Source organism: Protopterus annectens, chromosome 1.part2 (genome assembly GCF_019279795.1).
Source record: "Protopterus annectens isolate FY-2018-M chromosome 1.part2, PAN1.0, whole genome shotgun sequence".
Taxonomy (NCBI): Eukaryota; Metazoa; Chordata; order Ceratodontiformes; family Protopteridae; genus Protopterus; species Protopterus annectens.
In genome coordinates this window covers 878,489,775-878,510,799 of record NC_056727.1, presented here as the reverse complement: position 1 = coordinate 878,510,799, position 21,025 = coordinate 878,489,775, and the positions used below count along the sequence as shown (strand labels likewise).

The 21,025-nt window shown below is 39.9% G+C and overlaps 1 protein-coding gene across 9 annotated transcripts in view; it reads left to right on the top strand.

Moving 5' to 3' along the window:
* Positions 1-21,025, top strand: part of ZMYM4 (zinc finger MYM-type containing 4) — a 3,261,850-nt gene that overhangs the window by 2,482,586 nt on the left and 758,239 nt on the right. For all 9 annotated transcript variants that reach the window (XM_044059341.1, XM_044059348.1, XM_044059366.1 and 6 more), the window contains one exon: positions 20,112-20,291. In XM_044059341.1, the coding sequence (XP_043915276.1) occupies positions 20,112-20,291 (180 nt within the window). The remainder of the gene's footprint in view (positions 1-20,111; positions 20,292-21,025) is intronic.

Below are 21,025 nucleotides of genomic sequence, written 5' to 3'. Positions count from 1 at the left end.
GCTAGTCTAGCTGGATATATGTCCATTTTCAGTAGTGGCCCAGGGAGATAAGCTCCAAACAATTCAAATTAATTTCACATCTACAAAAGTACATATTTAAAATGCAAATACATTCACAGTAAAGGGGAAAAAAAAACTTTAAGTGGTCACACATTAATAAAGTATAAAAAATGCAAAATATTCGATTAGACTTAGTACAAATAGCAATGCAGTTACAATTAAACATTCAGAAAGAATAATAGCTAACAATGTATAGTATAAGTGTAGATAAGAAAGGTAGATAAAAAGGAAGTAAAAAGAAGTAGCAGTTAAGCAATACATCTAGTAGTAAAACATGTCACTTTTTTGAGAATACAATAATAAGTAAGACTATGACGGAGAGGTAGAATAGTAGTTGTTAAGATGAAATTATTGCAGAGATGAGAAGGTAAGGTTGAATCAAGTAACAAGGAGCATGTTGGTCAGTCAGTTTTAGTACAGGGGCACATCAATGTGTTTTGAGGAAGAGCTTAAGTTTATTTTTAAACAGAGTTATAGAGGGAAGTGTGGAAAGTTCGGAGGGAAGCAGGTTCCAGGTTTTTCCAACAGTACTAGGGAAGAGAGAGTCTCCAGCCCTGTTGTTTGATTTATTGATATTTACAAGAAGTTTTTGTGAAGGTCTTACAGACTTCAGGTTATAGTAGGGGTGAATAAGTTTAGATAGGATGGGTGTCTTGGCAGGTTGATAAAGTATTTTATGGGCGATGGCCAGTTGATTAAATTTCAGCTGCTGGTGTAATTCAAGCCACCCTAGATGCTTTAGATTAATACAGTGGTGTGTTATGAAAGGGTTACCTGTGGCAAACCTGGCTATATTATTGGAGGAGTTTTCTAGTTTCTTAAGGTTATTTTTTGACAGATTAGTAAATATGGGTGAGGCATAAAGATGGTTAGAGATTAGATGGGTGTGGGCAATAGTTATTCTAGTTGTAGGAGTGAGGAAGGGTTTGATCCTGTAAAGAGAGCCTATTTTTTTATTAATAGTTTTCAAAGTGTTGTTGATATGGGTGTTGAAGTTAAGGTTGTTGTCTATGGTGATACCTAGCAGTTTGGTAGTAAGATCTTGGGATATAAGAGTACCATTATTGGATGGTACAGTGAAGTATATTGGGGGAGATTTATTAGTAGGTGTAAAGAGGAGAAGTTTAGTTTTTTTAGGGTTTAGTAGGAGACAGCATTGTGTAAACCATTGTCCTACAGAGTTAAATACGTGTTGTGTAAGGGAGTGAAGTTCAGATACGGATGTGGCTGAGCATATAAGTATAGAGTCATCTGCGTATTGTATATATGTAGCTTGGGGAACTACTTGGTGAAGGTCATTGATGAATATAGAAAACAGGAGAGGGCCCAGTATGGCCCCTTGAGGGACACCAATGTTAACAGGTAGATGGGTAGAAAGAAAGTTGTTCCAGAGCACAGCTTGGTGTCTGTTATTTAAGTAGGACTAGAACCATTTTATAGCTAGTATGTCAAGTGACGAGATTTGAGAATATTTATGAGTATATGGTGATTTACCTTGTCGAAAGCCTTAGACAGGTCTATGAAAAGTACAGAGGAATGCATGTTAAGGTTACGGTTTTTGTTGATGGTGTCCATAATGGAAAGGAGGGCAGTAGTAGTGCTATGGAAAGGTCTGAAACCTTGTTGGGAGTTGGAAAGCAGGTTATTTTGGAGAAGGTGGTCTAGCAGTTGCCTGTGGATACATCTTTTCATAATCTTAGATAAGGGAGAAAGTAGGGCTATGGGACGATAGTTGGAGAGTTCAGTGGAGTTTCCACCCTTATGAAGGGGAATAATATGGGAGGCTTTCCAAAGTTTAGGGATATATCCTTCAGTGATGGTTCTATTGATGAGGATGGAGATAGGGTAAGCAATGGCTTTGGCTGCTAACTGTAAGTATTCTGCAGGTAGGAGGTCAGCAGAAGGAGTGCATGGTTTGAGTTTTTGGATAAGGGTGAGAATATATGCTGTTGGGACAGGTTGGAAGAGAAATGGAGGTGGTGGGTTAGAGTCAGAATTAGATATAGTTACGTTTTGAATAGAGAGCTGACTGGCAAGAGTTTGAATTGCTTTGGTGAAAAAGGTATTAAAGGCATTAGCAGTTTGCTTGGGATTCTCCTTGTCATTGCCTTGTGGGTTAGGTGTGATAGATTGACTGGGATGTAATAATTGATTAATACTTGCCCAGAACTTTTGTGGTTTATTGTGGTGGGTCTGCTGAGATTGTAGGCAATAGTTTTGTTTATCGGACAGTATAGCTTTTTTGTTTCATTTCTCAGTTGTTTGTAGTTTTGGTGATCAACAGGGTTTTTAGTTAAGCACAATTTATTCCAGTATTTATTTTTAAGATGGATTTTTTGCTTAGTTTCCTTAGAAAGCCAAGGAGCAGATTTAGTTCTTATCCTAACAGAGTGGGTAGGAGCATGGTGGTTGAGTATGGCTAGAAAATTAGCATTAAAGTAATCAACAGCTTCGTCAAGAGAAATGTGTTTTAAGAGGACCAATTACATGCTCTAAGTTCACTTTGGAATAGATCCAAGTTGAAGTTTTTCTTGGTTCTAATTGTCCTAAATATGGGTTGCATGGGTGGATTGGTTTTGAGCCTGATAATGTAGGTTAGTGAATGGTCGCTTACATCGCCAGGGAGGGTTCCCGCTTCATAAGTCTGGGGTTGATTATTAATGAGTATCCAATCTAAGGTGCTTTATTCTTATTAGTCTTGTTTATTCTAGTAGGGGAGGTAATAGTTTGAGTAAACCCATAAAGATTAATATGGCTAATAGGGTAGTTGCTGCAACACTTCCAGTCAATGTTAAAATCACCTAGGATTATTATTTCTTGGGGAAGGTTTCGAGATAACCAACAAAGGATGTTTTCGATGGTAGTAATGTTATTGCATGGAGGAACATAGATGCAGATAATGTAGATAGATTTGACTGAGTTTAGCTGAAGCTTGGTAATAAATATCTCAGCATTAGAGTCCTGAGGTGGCTTATGGTTGAAGGTGGTTATTTGAAAATCAGATTTGAATAGGACAGCTACTCCACCACCTTTCTTGGCTACACGGTCAAGACGTAAGATGTTGTAACCAGGTGGGATAGCTGTTGTCTTTAGTTACAGGTTTTAGCCAAGTTTCTGTTAGACAAATAATATCAAAGGAGTAGAGTTCCAAGAGAGCATGGAGTTCTGTTATTTTGTTATTAATGCTACGCGTGTTTAGGTGAGCTATTAAGAGTGAGTTGGATGTTTTTTTAAGTAGGTGGATGGCAGAGGGGTTTGGGTTGACGAGTTGAGTGGTAGTGGAGGTGTTTGGACCATGGTTTGGGTGAATATCTCCATCCTTTAGGGAGAGGAGTGGTGTTAGATATCTAGTATTAGTATATTTACTAAGAAGAAATGGATATCGTCTGGAATTGGGGAAGTCATGTCTAATGTGGGCTGTCCTATGGTATTTAGGTAGTAGATAGCTGGGTGTGGAAGTAATGTTGACATGGTCAGTGTGAGAGGCTAGAGAAGAAGAGGTAGATTGTTTAGTAGGGTAGAGAAAGTGTGAATATACTAGGTGCTCATAGGAGGTTAGCATGTATGCTAAAGTTAAATGAGGTAGAAATGTGAGTATGAGTAACCTCTGTAAGAGGACTAGGGTGGAGAGTTTATACATTTCAATGGTAGATATTAAGTTATTGCTATAGGCACAGAGACAAAGTAGGTGTGGTGAGGAAAGGCAAAAGGGTGTGGTGGGAGAGATAGGAAGTGGTAGAAAAAGGAGGGAAAGTAGAGAAGATTGTTTAATGGAAATGTGATTGTGATTGGAGGAATGGAGAAGGGGTGTGGTTTGATAGGTATAAGAGTAGGATCTCTGGAGGTGTGTGAGATTTGGGGGTAGGGTAGGGGAGCGGAGTGAGCCTGCAGAGACAATTGAAGGAGAAGCTAGAGAAGAAACTATCAGCAATGCAGGTAGCTAAAGGTTAGTAAGGTAGGACATGAGGGGGAAAGGTCTGAGATAATACAGCAGTCTAACGAAAATAAGATACAGGAGGGTAAATACTGTTTAAGCAGAAGGTGAGTAAGAAGAGGAGCAGGTCAAGAACTTAAGAAATATAGTGAAATTACAGAGGTAGAACAGAGAGAGAGGCAGTGAATAATGGATAGGATAAGGGTGCCACCTAGTGGGCAAGTCTAGTATTGTAGGTAAGTGTGTGAGGGAGCTAGCTGGTGTAGAATTGTGGAAGATGAGATATTTAGTAAGAGAAGGTTATTGTAAGTGGAAGAGGTGTGTTTGCTGTTGGGTAGACAGAAGGGAGGGGTAAAGGCTGCTGGCTGCTCAGGCTCGTAGCAAACTTTGGAGCCCTGATGCAAATAGTAGACAGAGGTCTGCTTTACAAGTGGGACTTAATCCATAACATACTTTCTTCCTTCCTTGATAGAGGGTGCAGAGAATAAGAGGCAGGTAGATGAGGCCACTGGAATTTGGATAGGGTTCTTTTATCACCAGGTAGGTTGTGGCTATATCAGGATCAGGACAATGTTGAGCCGGGTATTTTGGGGAGAAAGGTAGACAAATGTAGAGGAGAGAACAGAGTTAACATCCAGCAGGTTTATAGGCAGTATTAGCTAGCAGTAATAAAATAAAACATTACGTACAGACACAGTTAATAATGAAGTTAAATGCAATTTTTATAGGCATTCTAAACATGTATCTAACAAATCAATAGGAATAGCATTCAAGCTAGGTGCAATAGAACTAAAATTCAGTGAATAATGTCAATATTAAAGCAGTTCAGACATAGACTGTAAGTAATACTGTAAACATAAAATACTAAGGTACAATGGATTGTCTTTCCTTTTATCAAATAATATTTGACTTGCTGGAGTCCAGACTAAAAATCCCCAGAAAGAGGTAGGACGAAAGTTGGGGGAAATCCCAGAATCAAACCTTAATATAAAGGCCAGAAGGGAAAACACCATCTTCTTAAGCCAAGATAGGGTGCATTATAACCCACTAATAGCCCATTAGTACAAGCTAAGCATTTAACATGAGAGTCCCCACTCACTAGGGATATATGTCTAGCATGCGATGCAGAGAGATTATCTGTAAAGATGTTAAGGACAGCAGTCGCTGAAGGCTGCTTAAAATAGAGCAGCTTTGTCGTATGTCAGGTCCTAAAAATACCCTTACCAGATATAGTCAGGAGCAGGTAGTACTTATTTTTAAATGTGAAAGTGAGGCATATAGTGAATAAGATTTCACTTAAAGTAAACAGATAAAGGAGAGATATGAGCTTAGGCACGTTCAAACTAGAACCACTATGGTGGTACAATTACAAACAGCCGTTCCAGGCTGTAAACAGGTAAAATAAACGTCCACAGCACACTCAGTCTAGCTCCGCATATGTGGCACTTTTACATCTAGCCGTACCAGGCTGGGAGCAGATAATAGGGATTTCCAGAATGTTCAGATTAGCTCCACGTGGGTGGCATAGTTGCAAATAGCCGTTTCGGCTAGAAAAGCACTAAAACACTAGATATTGGACAATGCACCATCATTTCAGTCTTATAATTGCAGGAACAAGTATTCGCTTGCAAGGCTATAAATAGAGTAAAACCCAACAGAACGCTCAGACTAGCTCCACGTGGGTGGCGCAGTTTCCAGTAGCCATGTAGGCTACAATCACATTACTAACTTGGAGTAGGACAATCCACAGACTTGTCAGTCATGCAATGCAGGAACAAGTGTTCGAGTGCTATTTACAGAAGGAGAGACAACTACTACTACTAGGCATCACCTCCATAGTTCATCTAACAAGCTGGCCTAAGTAAAAACAAACACGCTAGGTGAATGGACACAGATTTACCAAAATAGTTACAGCATAAGGCGAGTAAACCCAGGTATCACAATCAGGTTAGAGGACACGGGGCCAGGAGATAGCTTCTACTTGAGGCTTTACGTGGGTCGCATAAACGATAACCGTTACTTCCATTGAACAAACAGTAACAAGATACAGTAGTTTTAACAGTGGCAGAGTGAGAGGAAACCTGCTATCCACCACGTAACCTTTACCATTTTATCATAAAAGAAACAGGAACAACAAGGCAAAGTATTTATAACCGTTGCAACGCGAGAGAACAACCCTTTTATCTACAAACGCAAAAGCAGTAGCAGAGTGTTATATGACTAAAACATTCAGTCCACAATAAACACTGCAGCAATTAGACGAGCATTCAATTCACAATGCATACATCTATAGTATACCAGATAATGAAACCACTGACTCTACTTATCAGAGGCAGAGACGCTTGGACAAGAGTGGACAGCAGCCAGAGGCTTTCAAAAGTGAAATAACGAAAGATGGCGCCTCACAGGACAAGGGGTATAAATAACTTCCCAGGGGAGTAGAGGCAGCAAGGAAAGGGAGAAAGGTGTGCAACAGAAGCAGCTGGGCGGGGCCAGTGACAAGCCACTCCTGGAGAAGTTATTGGCTATCCCAAAAACCAGAGGTACAGAAGGGAAGTAAGGCAGGAAAAATAGGACTGGACAGGAAATAAAGAGAAGTAAAATGGCAATGTCAAGATAAGAGCTCAATAGAAAGAGACAATTGAAGGAGAAGCCAGAGAAGAAACTATCAGCATTGCAGGTAGCTAAAGGTTAGTAAGGTAGGACATGAGTGAGAAAGGTCTGAAATAATTCAGGAGTCTAACGAAAATAAAATACAGGAGGGTAAATACTGTTTAAACATAAGGTGAGTAAGAAGAGGAGCAGGTCAAGAACTTAAGAAATATAGTGAAATTACAGAGGTAGAACAGAGAGAGGCAGTGGATAATGGATAGGATAAGGGTGTCACCTAGTGGGCAAGTCTGGTATTGTAGGTAAGTGTGTGAGGGAGCTAGCTGGTGTAGAACTGTGGAAGATGAGATATTTAGTAAGAGAAGGTTATTGTAAGTGGAAGAGGTGTGTTGGCTGTTGGGTAGATAGAAGGGAGGGCTAAAGGCTGCTGGCTGCTCAGGCTCTTAGCGAACTTTGGAGCCCTGATGCAAATAGTAGACAGAGGTTTGCTTTACAAGTGGGACTTAGTCCATAGCATACTTTCTTCCTTCCTTGATAGAGGGTGCAGAGAATAAGAGGCAGGTAGATGAGGCCACTGGAGTTTGGATAGGGTTCTTTTATCACCGGGTAGGTTGTGGCTATTTCAGGATCAGGACAATGTTGAGCTGGGTATTTCTTCCTTCCTTGATAGGGGGTGCAGAGAATAAGAGGCAGGTAGATGAGGCCACTGGAAATTGGATAGGATAGGGTTGAATGAACCTGTAGTGGCCATCCGTTATTCTATGGACCACTTACTTTCTTCTCTTGGTTCCTTTGTTGTTCTCTTTTCAAACTCCATGGACTGTGGATCAACCACATCCTTCATGGCTGTTCCAGTGTCCATTGAGGGCACTTTTTCCTGGTCCTAGGATGCACAAAGACCTCAGTCTGAGAAATAAATCGACAAGCTTTACAATGATGGCATGGATGTGTACCTTTCTTATTGGTTTTAATAACACTCTTTGTATTAATCACAGGCTCTTTACAGAGTAGATCTTTTAGACTCTTTTCTTTCTAAACACAAAGCTAGGGATACTCCCTACAGCCTCTTTAATTTTCGGGTCTGTGTGTAATATTTGCCAATGACGTCTAATAATGCCACAAATATTGCCTACATCACTAATATATGTTAAAACAATATTAACTCTCTTTAGCATCTTTTTTCTTTGTTTGTGACACTTCATGTGTGCATAGGACATCAGTAGTATCTATATATAACCATGGTCTAGCTGTACTATTTCGTTTGGATTTACCAGTAGCTATTAATGGTGCTATTTTCTTATATTTGTAGCCTCTTCTTAGTAAATGATCCTGGAACCATTTCTTCATGGAACCTACTTTCATTACTACAAATTCTTGATATCCTGCTTACCTGCCCATTGACAATATTGTCAAAGGTATGCCGTGGATGCATACCATCATAACTTAACAAACTGTTACGCCAGCAATCTTTCCTTTATAACGACATGCTTATCTGACCACCTTCTTCCTTATTTAATCTCACATCCAGATATTCTATCATGGATAATGAGTGGTTCACTGAAAATCTGAAAAAAGTTGAACTATCTTCCAAGTATGTAATGAACGCTTTCAAATCTTGTGTAGTACCATCCCATAAGAAAAAAATATCATCTACAAAACATGTGTAGAGACATAAATTGTTGGACCATGCATGTACAGTGTCAAATATAGTACAATCTTCCCAATACGCCAATACAAGGTTGGCATAAGAATTGGCACAGAGTGTGCCCATGGCAACCCCTCGCTGTTGTCTATAGTGCCTCCCTTAACATTGAAAAATGTTATTCTCAAGTACAATGCTCAACAATTTACAAATTCTCTGAGTATCCTCACTATTGTACTGCATCTTATTGTAAAGTAATTTTTCAATAGCCTCAAGCCCATATATATATTATCTATAACGGTGAAAAGGTTATTAACGTCCAATGTGACAAACATATATTCTTTGTCAGTATTCTCTGATAAATATTTTGATAACACACCAGTAAAATGTGCTGTATCCCTCAGAATTCTAGGAAGAAATTCTAACTTTGGTTTTAGGGCACACTCTACCCAAATGGATAAATGCTCAGTAACCTAACCCCTGCCTGATACAGTAGTTCTAAGGGGTGGGTCCATAGCATTTTTGTGAATTTTTGGAAGTGCCTTGAATTCAGGTATAATTGGATGTTGGATTAACAAAAATTCACTAAGCTCTTTATCTATCAGACCTATGAAATGTAAATTCCTAATGGAATTGTGTACCTTGGCTATATAGTTCTTAATCATAACTGGAGAAATCATACCAAAAGTTTGAGCTTCTTGAAGTAGAGCATCCAATTTTAAACAGTATGCCTGTTTGTTCATAACAACTACAGCGCCCCCCTTATCAGCAGATTTCACTATTATACTGTCATTATGCATCAAATCATGCAAAGCTGTTTTTTGTGCTGCACTCAAATTATAAAATCTCCTCCTCCTAACATCATTAAAATACTGTTCTAGCTCATTTTCACACATCTTAATAAACACAGATAGTGTAGGTGAAACAATCGGCATAAAGACACTCGGGTGTCTAAACTTTGTAACCTCATTAGAAACATTGTTATTCCCTTGAAACAATTGTCTCAACATTACATTTATAGCAAAGTTCAAAATATCCAGTACAACTTGACTGTGCTTTGATAACGTATCTGGTACAAAGGTTAATCCTTTGTTTAATACCTGCATCTGTAGGTCATTAAGATCAAAGTCAGATAAATTATAAACAATGTTACCATCCCCCAAAGTCATCCTGATATTCTCTGCCTCTTCTGTCCGCTGTACTGTGATGTGCTCCACTTGCGTGCATTCTTCTTCCGAACTTGCGCCGGTAGCATTGGAAAAGTTTTACTATATGCCATAGTGTTAATGTTTGTATTCGTTTTAGGTATTGCCCCTTGTAATAAAAGCACCTCCACTCTATCACTGGGTTCTCGTATGTATTCTCTTCGCCAGTTCTCCATCTTGGATTGCTGTGGTGTCTCTCTCACATCATTGGAGGGTGAAGTTCGCAAACCAGGAACTGACGTTACGGCACGCTTATTGTTACCGGCAAGTTCCCTGCTCTGAGCAAAAGCCGGTTCTCTGCCATTTCTTACATCCTTATCAGTGAGTTCTTTCTCCATTTGCTGGTTCGGTACCGGCATCCTGTTATATTCTGTACCTTGCATGCGAGTAATGTCAGCCCTCTCCCTCGGCCAACTAAAGATATGATTGAGAGCAAAATCTTTAATATCATGCTCTAGCTTCTTAATTTTAATTTGCTGTAGTTTATTATCATATGCTGTTGCAGAAAAAAACACGATTCAGTCTCTCAATCTGATGCTCTTCAGTAAAGCGTTTTTCTATATCCTGCTGTAAATCTTTCACTTCCTTGGATACCTTTTGTTCTTCTGGTTCGAAGTAGCTCAATAACAGTCTTATACATGACAAACTAGTTTGCAAATTTATCTCTTGCCACTTTGCTAATAAGTCTGGGTATGTATCACCCTGTGTAGGCATGCATAATACACGCATGCCCCTAGGTACAACATTGTACCTCAAGCAGGCTTCTAAATGAAATCTTTGCCATTGTAGGTGTTTCAACCTCATTATGCTCTTATGAAATTTTAAAGTCATTTCTTGAAATTCAAGCTCACCCGAATCTGTTAGTTCTTGTTCTGGATTCATTGTAGCAAACCGTTGCATATCCATGTGTAATAATGGATTGATGTTATAAAACAGATTCCTTCCAGCTGCTTCATGGTTTCTATTTCTCCCTTGAACATCATGGCTCTGCTGATCCAGGCTACCTCGTGGATGGTATGCCAGTTCCAAGTTATCATTATTAGGCTCCGACATGGGTGCTGAGAAATATACAACAAGTGAAAGTCCAAAACAAAGAATAAAATTCCTTCAGCACTAAGATCCTCCGCCAGAAACAAAGCAACAATCCAAACAAACAGTAAGGCAGAGAACTCCGCGTAAAGCCAATAAAATATTTATTCGATAAAATCACAAATAAAATAAGCGCTTTCAGGCTATATACCCTTCATCAGATAAAACTGAATACTCCATATTTAAAATATCAAACATCCCATCACAAATAAGATGTTTGATATTTTAAATACGGAGTATTCAGTTCTCTGTTTTATCTGATGAAGGGCATATAGCCTGAAAGCGCTTATTTCATTTGTGATTTTATCGAATAAATATTTTATTGGCTTTACGTGGAGTTCTCTGCCTTACTGTTTGTTTGGATTGTTGCTTTGTTTCTGGCGGAGTATCTTAGTGCTGAAGGAATTTTATTCTTTGTTTTAGAATTATCAGTTGCCAAGCCCATATGTTGAAGTTTCTGGATTCTGCCCAATAAGAGGACTTCAAGAGAGACTGTGCTAGTGAAATTCTTTGTCTTGTTCTAAAAGAAAATGCACAAGTAACTGAGGGAAGCCCTGGAGTAGGCCAGAAGAATTTGAAGACACTTTTATTTGACCCAAACTCTGGTACTACAAGAAAATGAGGAATGGAGAACACTAACAGTAAGGTGAACTTACTGACCAGTGACAGAAATTGAAAAAAATAGCCCCAGTGTGATTTGCTAGAACTTCTGGGAAAGCAGAAGAACACAAGGCTTGTTTTATGACTCTACAGAAGAGCTAAAATTTGATAAATGAAACTTGCAGAGTGAGCATGCATTAAAAGAAAACCATAAAACACCAAAAAGCATCTCAGCCTCCTTTCGTAGTTTTATCACTTTTGTCCTTATTACAAAGACTTCAGGTAAGAGGCCAAGTTGCTTTTTGGTGTTTTAAGTCCATAGTTGAACCAGGTACTGTTAAGGAGAGATGATGAGGTCTGTGCAGAAGACTAATATTAAAGTGAACTTGGTAGCTACTGAGTGCTATCTTTATTGTGTGCAGTTTATTTTAAAATATGTAGGAACTAAAGCATATGAATCTCATTTAGTTGCATCTTTCGTTAAGGAACCAAAAGGAAGGAAAGAAATGAAAGCAAAGTAAGTTTTCGTTTATATATTTTCTGTTAAAAACAGTTTACAGTTGTAAAATGCAGTACTATAGTAGATAAGATGTTTTAAATGCAAAGAATAAAACCTAAATGCAGTAATGTATAGTGCAGATGGAAAATAACTTCTTGATTTGTAGCTTACTTGATTATTACCAGTAAGTCTTAAAAACAGCAAAGTAGCATTATTACCAAATTTGGTATAACTGGTATATTACAGCAAGACACAGAAAATTTGGAATTAGAAGAGTAAAGTTAAAGTGGAGATGTGAAGCTTGGAGGGCATTTGTATGACGGTGTGTGGAGTTACTCGTAAAACGTAGTATAATTTTCTTTTTGATATGCTCAGTAGACTAAAAGAGTGCAGATTTTGTCAGGGGTAGTGTTTTTCTTCATTTCTGTAAAGGTTGTTAACCAGTGAAGACAAAGTGAATACTTTTTTGGGGTTTCCATAAGAGATCTAAGCATAATGTAGGTGCGTGTCTTGTCTTAGTAGAAGTTGACAAGTGTTGAACTGATGGACTCAAAATGAGGAAGGCATCAATTAAGGAATGTTCAGAGCTGCAGTCAGTGACCTGTTTTGAAAGAACACTAATTAAATAAAAGAAAATAAGTAACCTCCCCAGCAGCTTTAACTTTAGAATGTGCTAAGCATCATTTCAGAATACTAAGAGAATTCTTTCAAAGACATAGTTTTTAAGTTTATTTATTTATTGCATTTGTTTACCGGGAAAGTCCACTGGGCCTAAAAGAGCCCATTTTCGGTGGAGGCCTGGGGGGAAAGGCTCCTACAAGAGCATAGATGCAGAAAAAAAAGTAAACATTAATTGGTACAGAAGTAGAAACAGTGTTACACATAGCGGTTACAGTAATATATACAGAATATATACATGTCAGGAATTTAGTTGGTTTGATTATAGTCACATATACAGAATATATACATAAAAGCAGGAATTTAGTTGGTTTGATTATAGTCACATATACAGAATATATACATAAAAGCAGGAATTTAGTTGGTTGCCAGATGAATTCAGAGTAGTAAAAAAACGGAGATAAATTAATCAGCATTATTGTGCCAGTATCAGCAAGTGATGAAAGAAAAAAAATAATAAATATGGAGAAAGTATCAGTCACTAATAGTAAAAAAACCTAGGAATTTAGTTATAATATAAGGAGAAGGAAGTGGATAGGTTATAGTGCAGGTACATAGACAGGAATAGTTGAGAAGATTTTTCAGTGTTTGTTTGAAGGTGGTGGTGTTGCCCGTGTTTCTTATAGAAGGAGGAAGTGAGTTCCATAGTTTAGTGATGGTGAAGGAGTAGAGCAGTTGACCAGCCGGTAAGATGGACTTTTCTACTTTTACAAGTAGATGATTCTCAGGTCTTAGTTGCCTGCTCGGTTGGTATTTGGCAAGTAGAGTTGAGAGAGCAGGACAGTCTGTGGATTATTTTGTGTGCTTTAGTTATCTGGGTGAATGAGAGATGGTGGGGGAGTTCCAATTAGCCTAATTGTTTCAGTGAGTTATTGTGGTGAGATGAGAATTTGGCCTTGGTGGCAAATTTGGCTATTCTGTTGTAACACACATTAAGTTTGGATTTTGTAGAATTTTGGATATTAGTGATGAGAGGGGCACCATAAATGAGAAAGGGTAATAAAAATGTAGTTACAAGGGTTTGTCTAGTAGAGAGGCCAAGACAGTGTTGGTGCTTGTGCATACTGAGCTTTTGGTGTTTTTTTTGATGTTACTGCTTATGTGTACGTCAAAGTTTAAGTTTTCATCTATAATAATGCCTATAGTGGTATTGTCTTGGGCTTGTATACTGAAGAGTTTTTTTTTATCTAGGGGAGTGGTTTTCTTAGGGGTACAAGTTTAGTTTTACTACACTAAACTAGTTTAGTTTTTTTTTTTTGGATTTAGGGCAAGATGATCAAGTGTCCAAGATTCAGTAAAGGTGAGAGCATTCTGGGTGATCTGCTGGAGTTCAGAGCTGGAATTTGCAATGCATATTATTGTAGAGTCATCAGTATACTGGATTACTGAGCATTGTGGGAGAGTGGTGTGAAAGACAGGACCAAGTATGGAGCCTTGGGGTACTCCTGTGGAAGTACTGAGGAAGGGAGAGTAAGACTTGCCATTTGGTGGATTGCTACCTATTGGAGAGATAGCTCTTGAACCGTTGTAGGGTAGGTGGGGAAATGTGGAGGGTAGATAGTTTATTGAGGAGGATAGTGTGGGAAATTGTATCAAAAGCTTTGGAGAGGCCAAGGAAAAGAGAAGCGATTATTTTACCAGAATCCTGTGCCCGGTTAACTGTATCAAGGAAGGAGAGGAGGGCTGTAGTGGTGCTGTGCCCTGGTCTGAAACTATGCTGAGTGGGTGACAGAATTTGATTTTCAAGCAGGTGGTTGAGGAGTTGGGTATGGATGCATTTTTCCAGTATTTTAGAGAGGGGTGAGAGAATAGCTATGAGTCGAAAGTTTGTGATGGTGCTGCCTTTGTGTAAGGGGAGAAAGAATGCTTTATTCCAGATGTCTAAGTCAAGGGACTTTTTAATTGATCTGTTAATGAGTATGCTGATGGGATAAGCTATACAGTTTGCAGCTAGCTGCAGGAAGTGTGGGTGTAGATTGTCAGGGCCTAGAGTACAGGATTTAAGCTCAAGTAAAAGTTTTTGTATTGTGGCAGTGGGTATGGGGGAGAATTGTAGGTTAGAGTTGTGTGTAGGATCGTTTTCTGTGATGGTTCGGTCATTAGCTGCCTTGGTGGTGGTGATGTGTTAACCATAGGAAAGGTGGTGGTTAGGTTAGCTATAGTGTCAGTGAAGTAGGAATTGAAGAGGGTGGCAAGTTCGGTAGGGGTTTTGTGTGGGTCAGGGGATGGGTTGCTTTGAGAACCTGGATGTAATAGATGGTTGATAGAGGACCAGAATTTTTTTGGGATTATTTTTATGTTGGCTTTGTAGGTAGAGGCAGTGGGCTTTTTTATCATTGGTTATTAGACGTTTTGCCTGGTTACGGAGTTGTTTGTATTGTATTAGAATTGTACGTTCTTTGTTTTTCTGCCATGATTTCCAGATTTTATCCCTTGTGGACATGACATCTTTGGTGGATTTTGAGAGCCAGCTTCAATGGTTATGTTTTATTTGTTTTTGGTGGGTGGGTGCTTGCCTATTTAGGATGTCTAGGAATGTTGAGTTAAAGAACTCAACAGCCTCGTTAAGTGGCAGGGATATGAGGGGTTCCCAATGTAATTTAGCTAAGGTTTCATTAAATATGGATGGTTGGAACTTAGTCAAATTTCTGGTTGATTTGTATTGGTGTTACCCTGGGGTTGGGGTGGTTTTGCATAGGATATATGCCGGGTGGTGGTCGCTAATGGTATTAGGTAGTATGCCTGCAGTGATGATATTGTTAGGGTGGGACACTAATATTCCAGTCTATTGCGGAGCCTCAAATGTTATTTTTGTTGCATCTGGTGATGTCTTCCACTTGGTTGGGAGAAGTTGTTTGTAAAGGTTTATGTTTTTTGAGGGATTGTTGTGGGCAATGTCTAGCCAATCAGTATTTAGATGATGGTTTCATTATCTATGCTTTGTGAAGTCCAGGCAAGTATGTTTTCTAATATTGGTATGTTGTTTCCTGGAGGAATATACAGAGCAATTATGCAAATGTTTTTATGATTAAGTTTTAATATAGAGATTAGTACTTCGGCTTGGGAGAAGTTGGGTGTTGATTTTGAGTAGGGAATTAATGTATATTTGCTAGGGAAGAGTATAGCTGCTATTCCTCACTTGTTCAGCCGATCGGCTCTCAAGCATGAGTAGCCTGGGGGAAGAAACTCAGTGTCTTTTACATATGATTTCAACAAGGTTTCGGTAGCTGCTATAATATCAGGGTTGTTTTGTGAAATCCATGCCTGGAGTTCAGGTATCTTGTTTCTAGGGCTTTGGAGATTTATGGTTGACAGCAAGAGAGATTTGCTAAGTTTGCTATGGCTGGGGAGGGTTGGACCTGGGTTGGGATGTACATCACCACACTGGGATATCATTTTTGTTGTTGTGTCTTTCGGCTTTTCCCGGTTAGGGGTCACCACAGCGGAACTCCGGTCCGCTAATGATTGGTAGTTGATTTTTTACGTGCCGAGTTACCAGCCCTGACGCACAACCTTCAACGAAGGTACGCCCATTCACGCATGTCTCCACGCAGAAGACGCTCTAGCTTAGAATTGAACCGGATAGCGTCTTACTGTGAGGCGACAACGTTACCGCAGCACCACCACTGCCAAATTATGAGAGCTGTACTTATTTTTTTCTTGAAAATGGTATAGTTGCTGCTGGTGGTGTAATAATGGAGGTGTCTGTAGAGAGGTAGAATTTTTACTTTGGACAGTACAGAGGTGTTAACTGTGAATAAGCTAGGGTGAATGTTTGAGTAACTTGGTGAATGTGGGTTATGTGTGATGGTTGTACAGGTGGATGTATGAGGTATGTTGGGTATCTGGAAGGTTGTGATTATTATTAGGATAGAGAGCGTAAGTGAGAGCATAGAAAAAGTAGTGAGGGACATAATAGTGGTTGAATGTAGTGTGATAACACTATATGGCCTTGTTTAGAATGGGTTGGGAGGCAGATTAGTTAAGAGGTAAGGTATGACTGTAGGAAATAATGAAAGAGGTTATAGGATAGGTGAAAGAAAGGTATGGGAGGGGTAAGGTTAGGTATAAGGATGATGTTGTGGGGGGACAGCGGGGAACGGAGTAAGCATAGCGAATGGAGCGGGTCCAGCCCCCACAGGGAGAAGGGCTGAAAAACTATCAGTGTAAGGTGAGGAATAAGCTTAAAAATATCAGTATCTAACAAAAGACTGATCTGAGTAGCTGTGGAATACTTTAAATAATTCTCACTTCAAGCACACAAACAAGTTAAAGGTTTATTTAATATGTGCAAGCAGTTTTTCTACACTAGGGAGGAGAAATCTATTACAGTTAAAAGTAGTAGTAATGTGCATATGTGCAAGCTGTGGCAAAATGCATCTCAGCATGACCAACCCTATTTTTATGATAGATGCTAGTGCAAGTAGCCATCATTGAGAAATCAAGGCTTCCAGGATTTTTTCTTTCATTTCTGTGAAGCACTTTTTTACATACTGGATCGGTCGAGGCTCGGGTTAACAACGACTGCCACCAGTACTGTTAGCCAACAGGGTGCTGGCGCAAATTGGGCTACTGTTGGCCGAAGGAGGAGAAGACGTGGAAGGCATGGCTGAAGGCAGGAAGAGAGGAGAAAGGCTAGGACTGTGGTAGTGAGGGTCGGAACTTTGAATGTTGGCAATATGACTGGTATAGGGAGAGAGCTAGCTGATATGATGGACATGATATGAAGGAAGGTTGGTATATTGTGTGTGCAAGAGACCAGATGGAAGGGTAGTAAGGCTAGATGTATCGGAGGTGGGTTCAAATTGTTTTATCATGGTGTGGACGGGAGGAGAAATGGTGTAGGAGTTATCCTGAAGGAACAGTATGCTAAGAGTGTTTTGGAGGTGAAAAGAGTGTCAGATACAGTGATGTTTATGAAGCTGGAAATTGATGCTGTAATGATGGATGTTGTTAGTGCATATGCTCCACAAGTTGGATGTGCGATGGATGAGAGAGAAAAATTTTGGAGTGAGATGGATGAAGTGGTGATTACTGTACCCAAGGGTGAGAGAGTGGTGACTGGAGCAGATTTCAGTGGGTATGTTGGTGAAGGGAACAGAGGGGATGAGGAAGTGATGGGTAGGTATGGTGTTAAACAAAGGAATGCAGAAGGTCAGATGGTAGTGGATTTTGCAAAAAGGATGGACATGGCTGTGATGAATACGTATTTTAACAAGAGGGAGGAGCATAGGGTGACATACAAAAGTGGAAGAAGATGCACACATGTGGATTATATCTTATGTAGTAGGACCAGTTTGAAGGAGTTTGGAGACTGTAAAGTGGTGACCGGGGAAAGTGTAGTTAGGCAACATAGGATGGTGGTTTGTAGGATGACATTGGTGATCAAGAAGAGGAGGAGGAGGAGTGTGAGGGCAGCACCAAGGATCAAATGGTGGAAATTGAAAAAGGGTAATTGTGAGATGGAATTCAGGGATGAGTTAAGACAGGCACTGGGTGGCAGTGAAGAGTTACCAAATAGCTGGGGTAACTACAGCAGAGCTAGAAAGGGAGATGGCTAGAAAGGTGCTTGGTATGACATCTGGACAGAGGAAGGATGACAAGGAGACATGGTGGTGGAATGAGGAAGTACAGGAAAGTATACAGAGAAAGAGGTTGTCAAAGAAGAAGTGAGATTGTCAGAGAGATGAAGAAAGTAGACAGTAGTATAAGGACATGAAGTGCATGGCAAAGAGAGAGGTGGCGAAGGCTAAGGATAAGGCATATGAAGAGTTGTATGAAAGGTTGGACACTAAGGAGGGAGAAAAGTACCTGTACCGATTGACTAGACAGAGGGACCGAGCTAGGAAAGATGTGCAGCAGGTAAAGGTGATAAAGGATAATGAGGGAAAAATACTCACAAGCGAAGAGAGTGTGTTGAGATGGAGAGAGTACTTTGAGGAGTTGATGAATAAAGAGAATGAGAGGGGAGAAGGTTGGATGCTGTGGGGATAGTGAATCATGAAGTGCAATGGATTAGCAAGGAGGAAGTAAGTATAGCTATGAAGAGGATGAAGAATGGAAAGGCTGTTGGTCCAGATGACATACCTGTGGAAGCATGGAGCTGTTTAGGTGAAACGGCAGTGGAGTTTTTAACCACATTGTTTAATGAAATCTTGGAAAGTGAGAGGATGCCTGAGGAATGGAGAAAAAGTGTTTGGTACCGATTTTTAAGAATAAGGGTGATGTGCAGAGCTGTAGTAACTACAGAGGGATAAAATTGATCAGTCACAGCATGAAGTTATGGGAAAGAGTAGTGGAAGCTAGGTTAAGAAGGGACGTGATGATTAGTGATCAGCAGTATGGTTTCATGCCGGGAAAGAGCACTACAGATGTGATGTTTGCTCTGAGAGTGTTGATGGAGAAGTACAGAGAAGGTCAGAAGGAGTTGCATTGTGTTTTTGTAGACTTAGAGAAAGCATATGACAGGGTGCCTAGAGAAGAGTTGTGGTACTGTATGAGGAAGTCGGGTGTGTCAGAGAAGTATGTAAGAGTGGTACAAGATATGTACGAGGTTAGTGTGACAGCGGTGAGGTCTGCGGTAGGAGTGACAGATACGTTTAAGGTGGAGGTGGGATTACATCAAGGATCAGCTCTGAGCCCTTTCTTATTTGCAATGGTGATGGACAGGTTGACAGAGTCCCCATGGACTATGATGTTTGCAGATGACATTATCTGTAGTGAGAGTAGCGAACAGGTAGAGGAGACCCTGGAGAGATGGAGATATGCTCTCGAGAGAAGAAGAATGAAGGTCAGCAGGACTAAGACAGAATATATGTGTGTGAATGAGAGGGAGGATAGAGGAATGGTGAGGATGCAGGGAGTAGAGGTAGCGAAGGTGGATGAGTTTAAATACTTGGGATCAGTAGTTCAGAGTAATGGTGAGTGTGGAAGAGAGGTGAAGAAGAGAGTACAGGCAGGATGGAGTGGGTGGAGAAGAGTGTCAGGAGTGATTTGTGACAGACGAGTACCAGTAAGAGTGAAAGGGAAGGTCTACAAGAGGGTAGGGAGACCAGCTATGTTATATGGCTTGGAGATACTGGCATTGACAAAAAGGCAGGAGTTTGAGCTGGATGTGGCAGAGTTAAAGATGTTAAGATTTGCACTGGGTTTGACGAGGGTGGACAGGATTAGGAATACGTATATTAGAGGGTCAGCCCAGGTTGCAAGGTTTGGAGACAAAGCCAGAGAGGCATGATTACGTTGGTTTAGACATGTGCTGAGGAGGGATGCTGAGTATATTGGGAAAAAGATGCTAAGGATGAAGCTACTAGGTAACAGGAAAAGAGGAAGGCCTAAGGATAAGGTTTATGGATTTGGTGAGAGTGGACATGTAGGTGGTTGGTGTGACAGAGCAAGATACAGAGGACAGGAAGAAATGGAAACAGATGATCTGCTGTAGCGACCCCTAACGGGAACAGCCGAAAGATGATGATGACTTTTATCCTTTTTTAAGGGATTTGGGAAAGGGTACAGTAAAGTGAACTCTTTGTAAAAAATGGGATATGGGCTCAAAGAAATGAGTGAAATTGTTTTGTTTCTGTAAGACGAATTGTCATTTATTCTTGCATATGGCTATGTGTGTGTTTGTGTATGCATACATACATATGCAACACATGCACAATATGCACGTTTGCATATGCACACATGCACTCAGACTTGCATCAAAGTAATGTAAATTTTTCATATGCGTTTTATTATATCCCCTCATTTGGTTGTCGAAATTGATCTTCTGTTTCTTCTTGTGTATTTTAGACCAAGGTAGTACATACAGTGGAGACTTGGAATCTGAAGCGGTATCCACCCCTCATAGCTGGGAGGATGAGCTGAACCACTATGCTTTGCGGTCAAACACCATGCAGGAACCAGACCCTGAACTGAGCCAGTTGTCAAGAATGGATGCAGAGCAGGATCTGGAAGCAGACTTCCCAGCTGGTTTGTATAGCTTTTTATTTGTAGCAGACACATTCAGTAGTAATATAGTGCTATTCCAGCTTCTTGGCTATTTTTTTTTTCATTTTATACTGTGATTACACAGTTTTCACTCTGGTCTTTATAGTGCCATTTAATTGTTTTAACAGGGAGATGCTAGGACTCTTTAATGTATTGTTGCTCTTCGTAGTTTGCTGTTTTTGTACGAACTCTTGGGATTTCTTGCCTGAGTCCTAGAGTTCTCACCCTCTCATCCCTTCCAGTGTTTGGCCGTTTCCATCTTCAGTTCTTTCATGCTGCAGTTCAATAAATATCTTATTTACTACTTTTACATGATCAGTCTGTCATGTTACCCTAAAGCCAGAGTTCCATGTAAATAACCTTTTGGAGAATTTTGTTATGTTTTCTTAAGAGTTGAATTGCAGTTGTCAGTAAAGAATGTCAGTAACAATCTTCAATGTGGGAAACAAATTCCACACAAAGATTTTCATACCTTTTGCATCTTACATGAGTCACACTCAAGTGTCAAGTAAAGGGCCAAGTCTTAAGAAAAATATTTGCAACAGCGGTCACGTGGTTGACCTAGGCAAATGATGTCATTCACTGGTTCAGTTTTCAAACTCCCTTAGAAACAAGAGGAGAAGCGAATCGAATGGGAAACCTCGACGAGTGGATAGGTAACAGAAAATACACCCCTGAGATCACTTCATTGGCTCTGCTTGACAGAGGATCAGTTA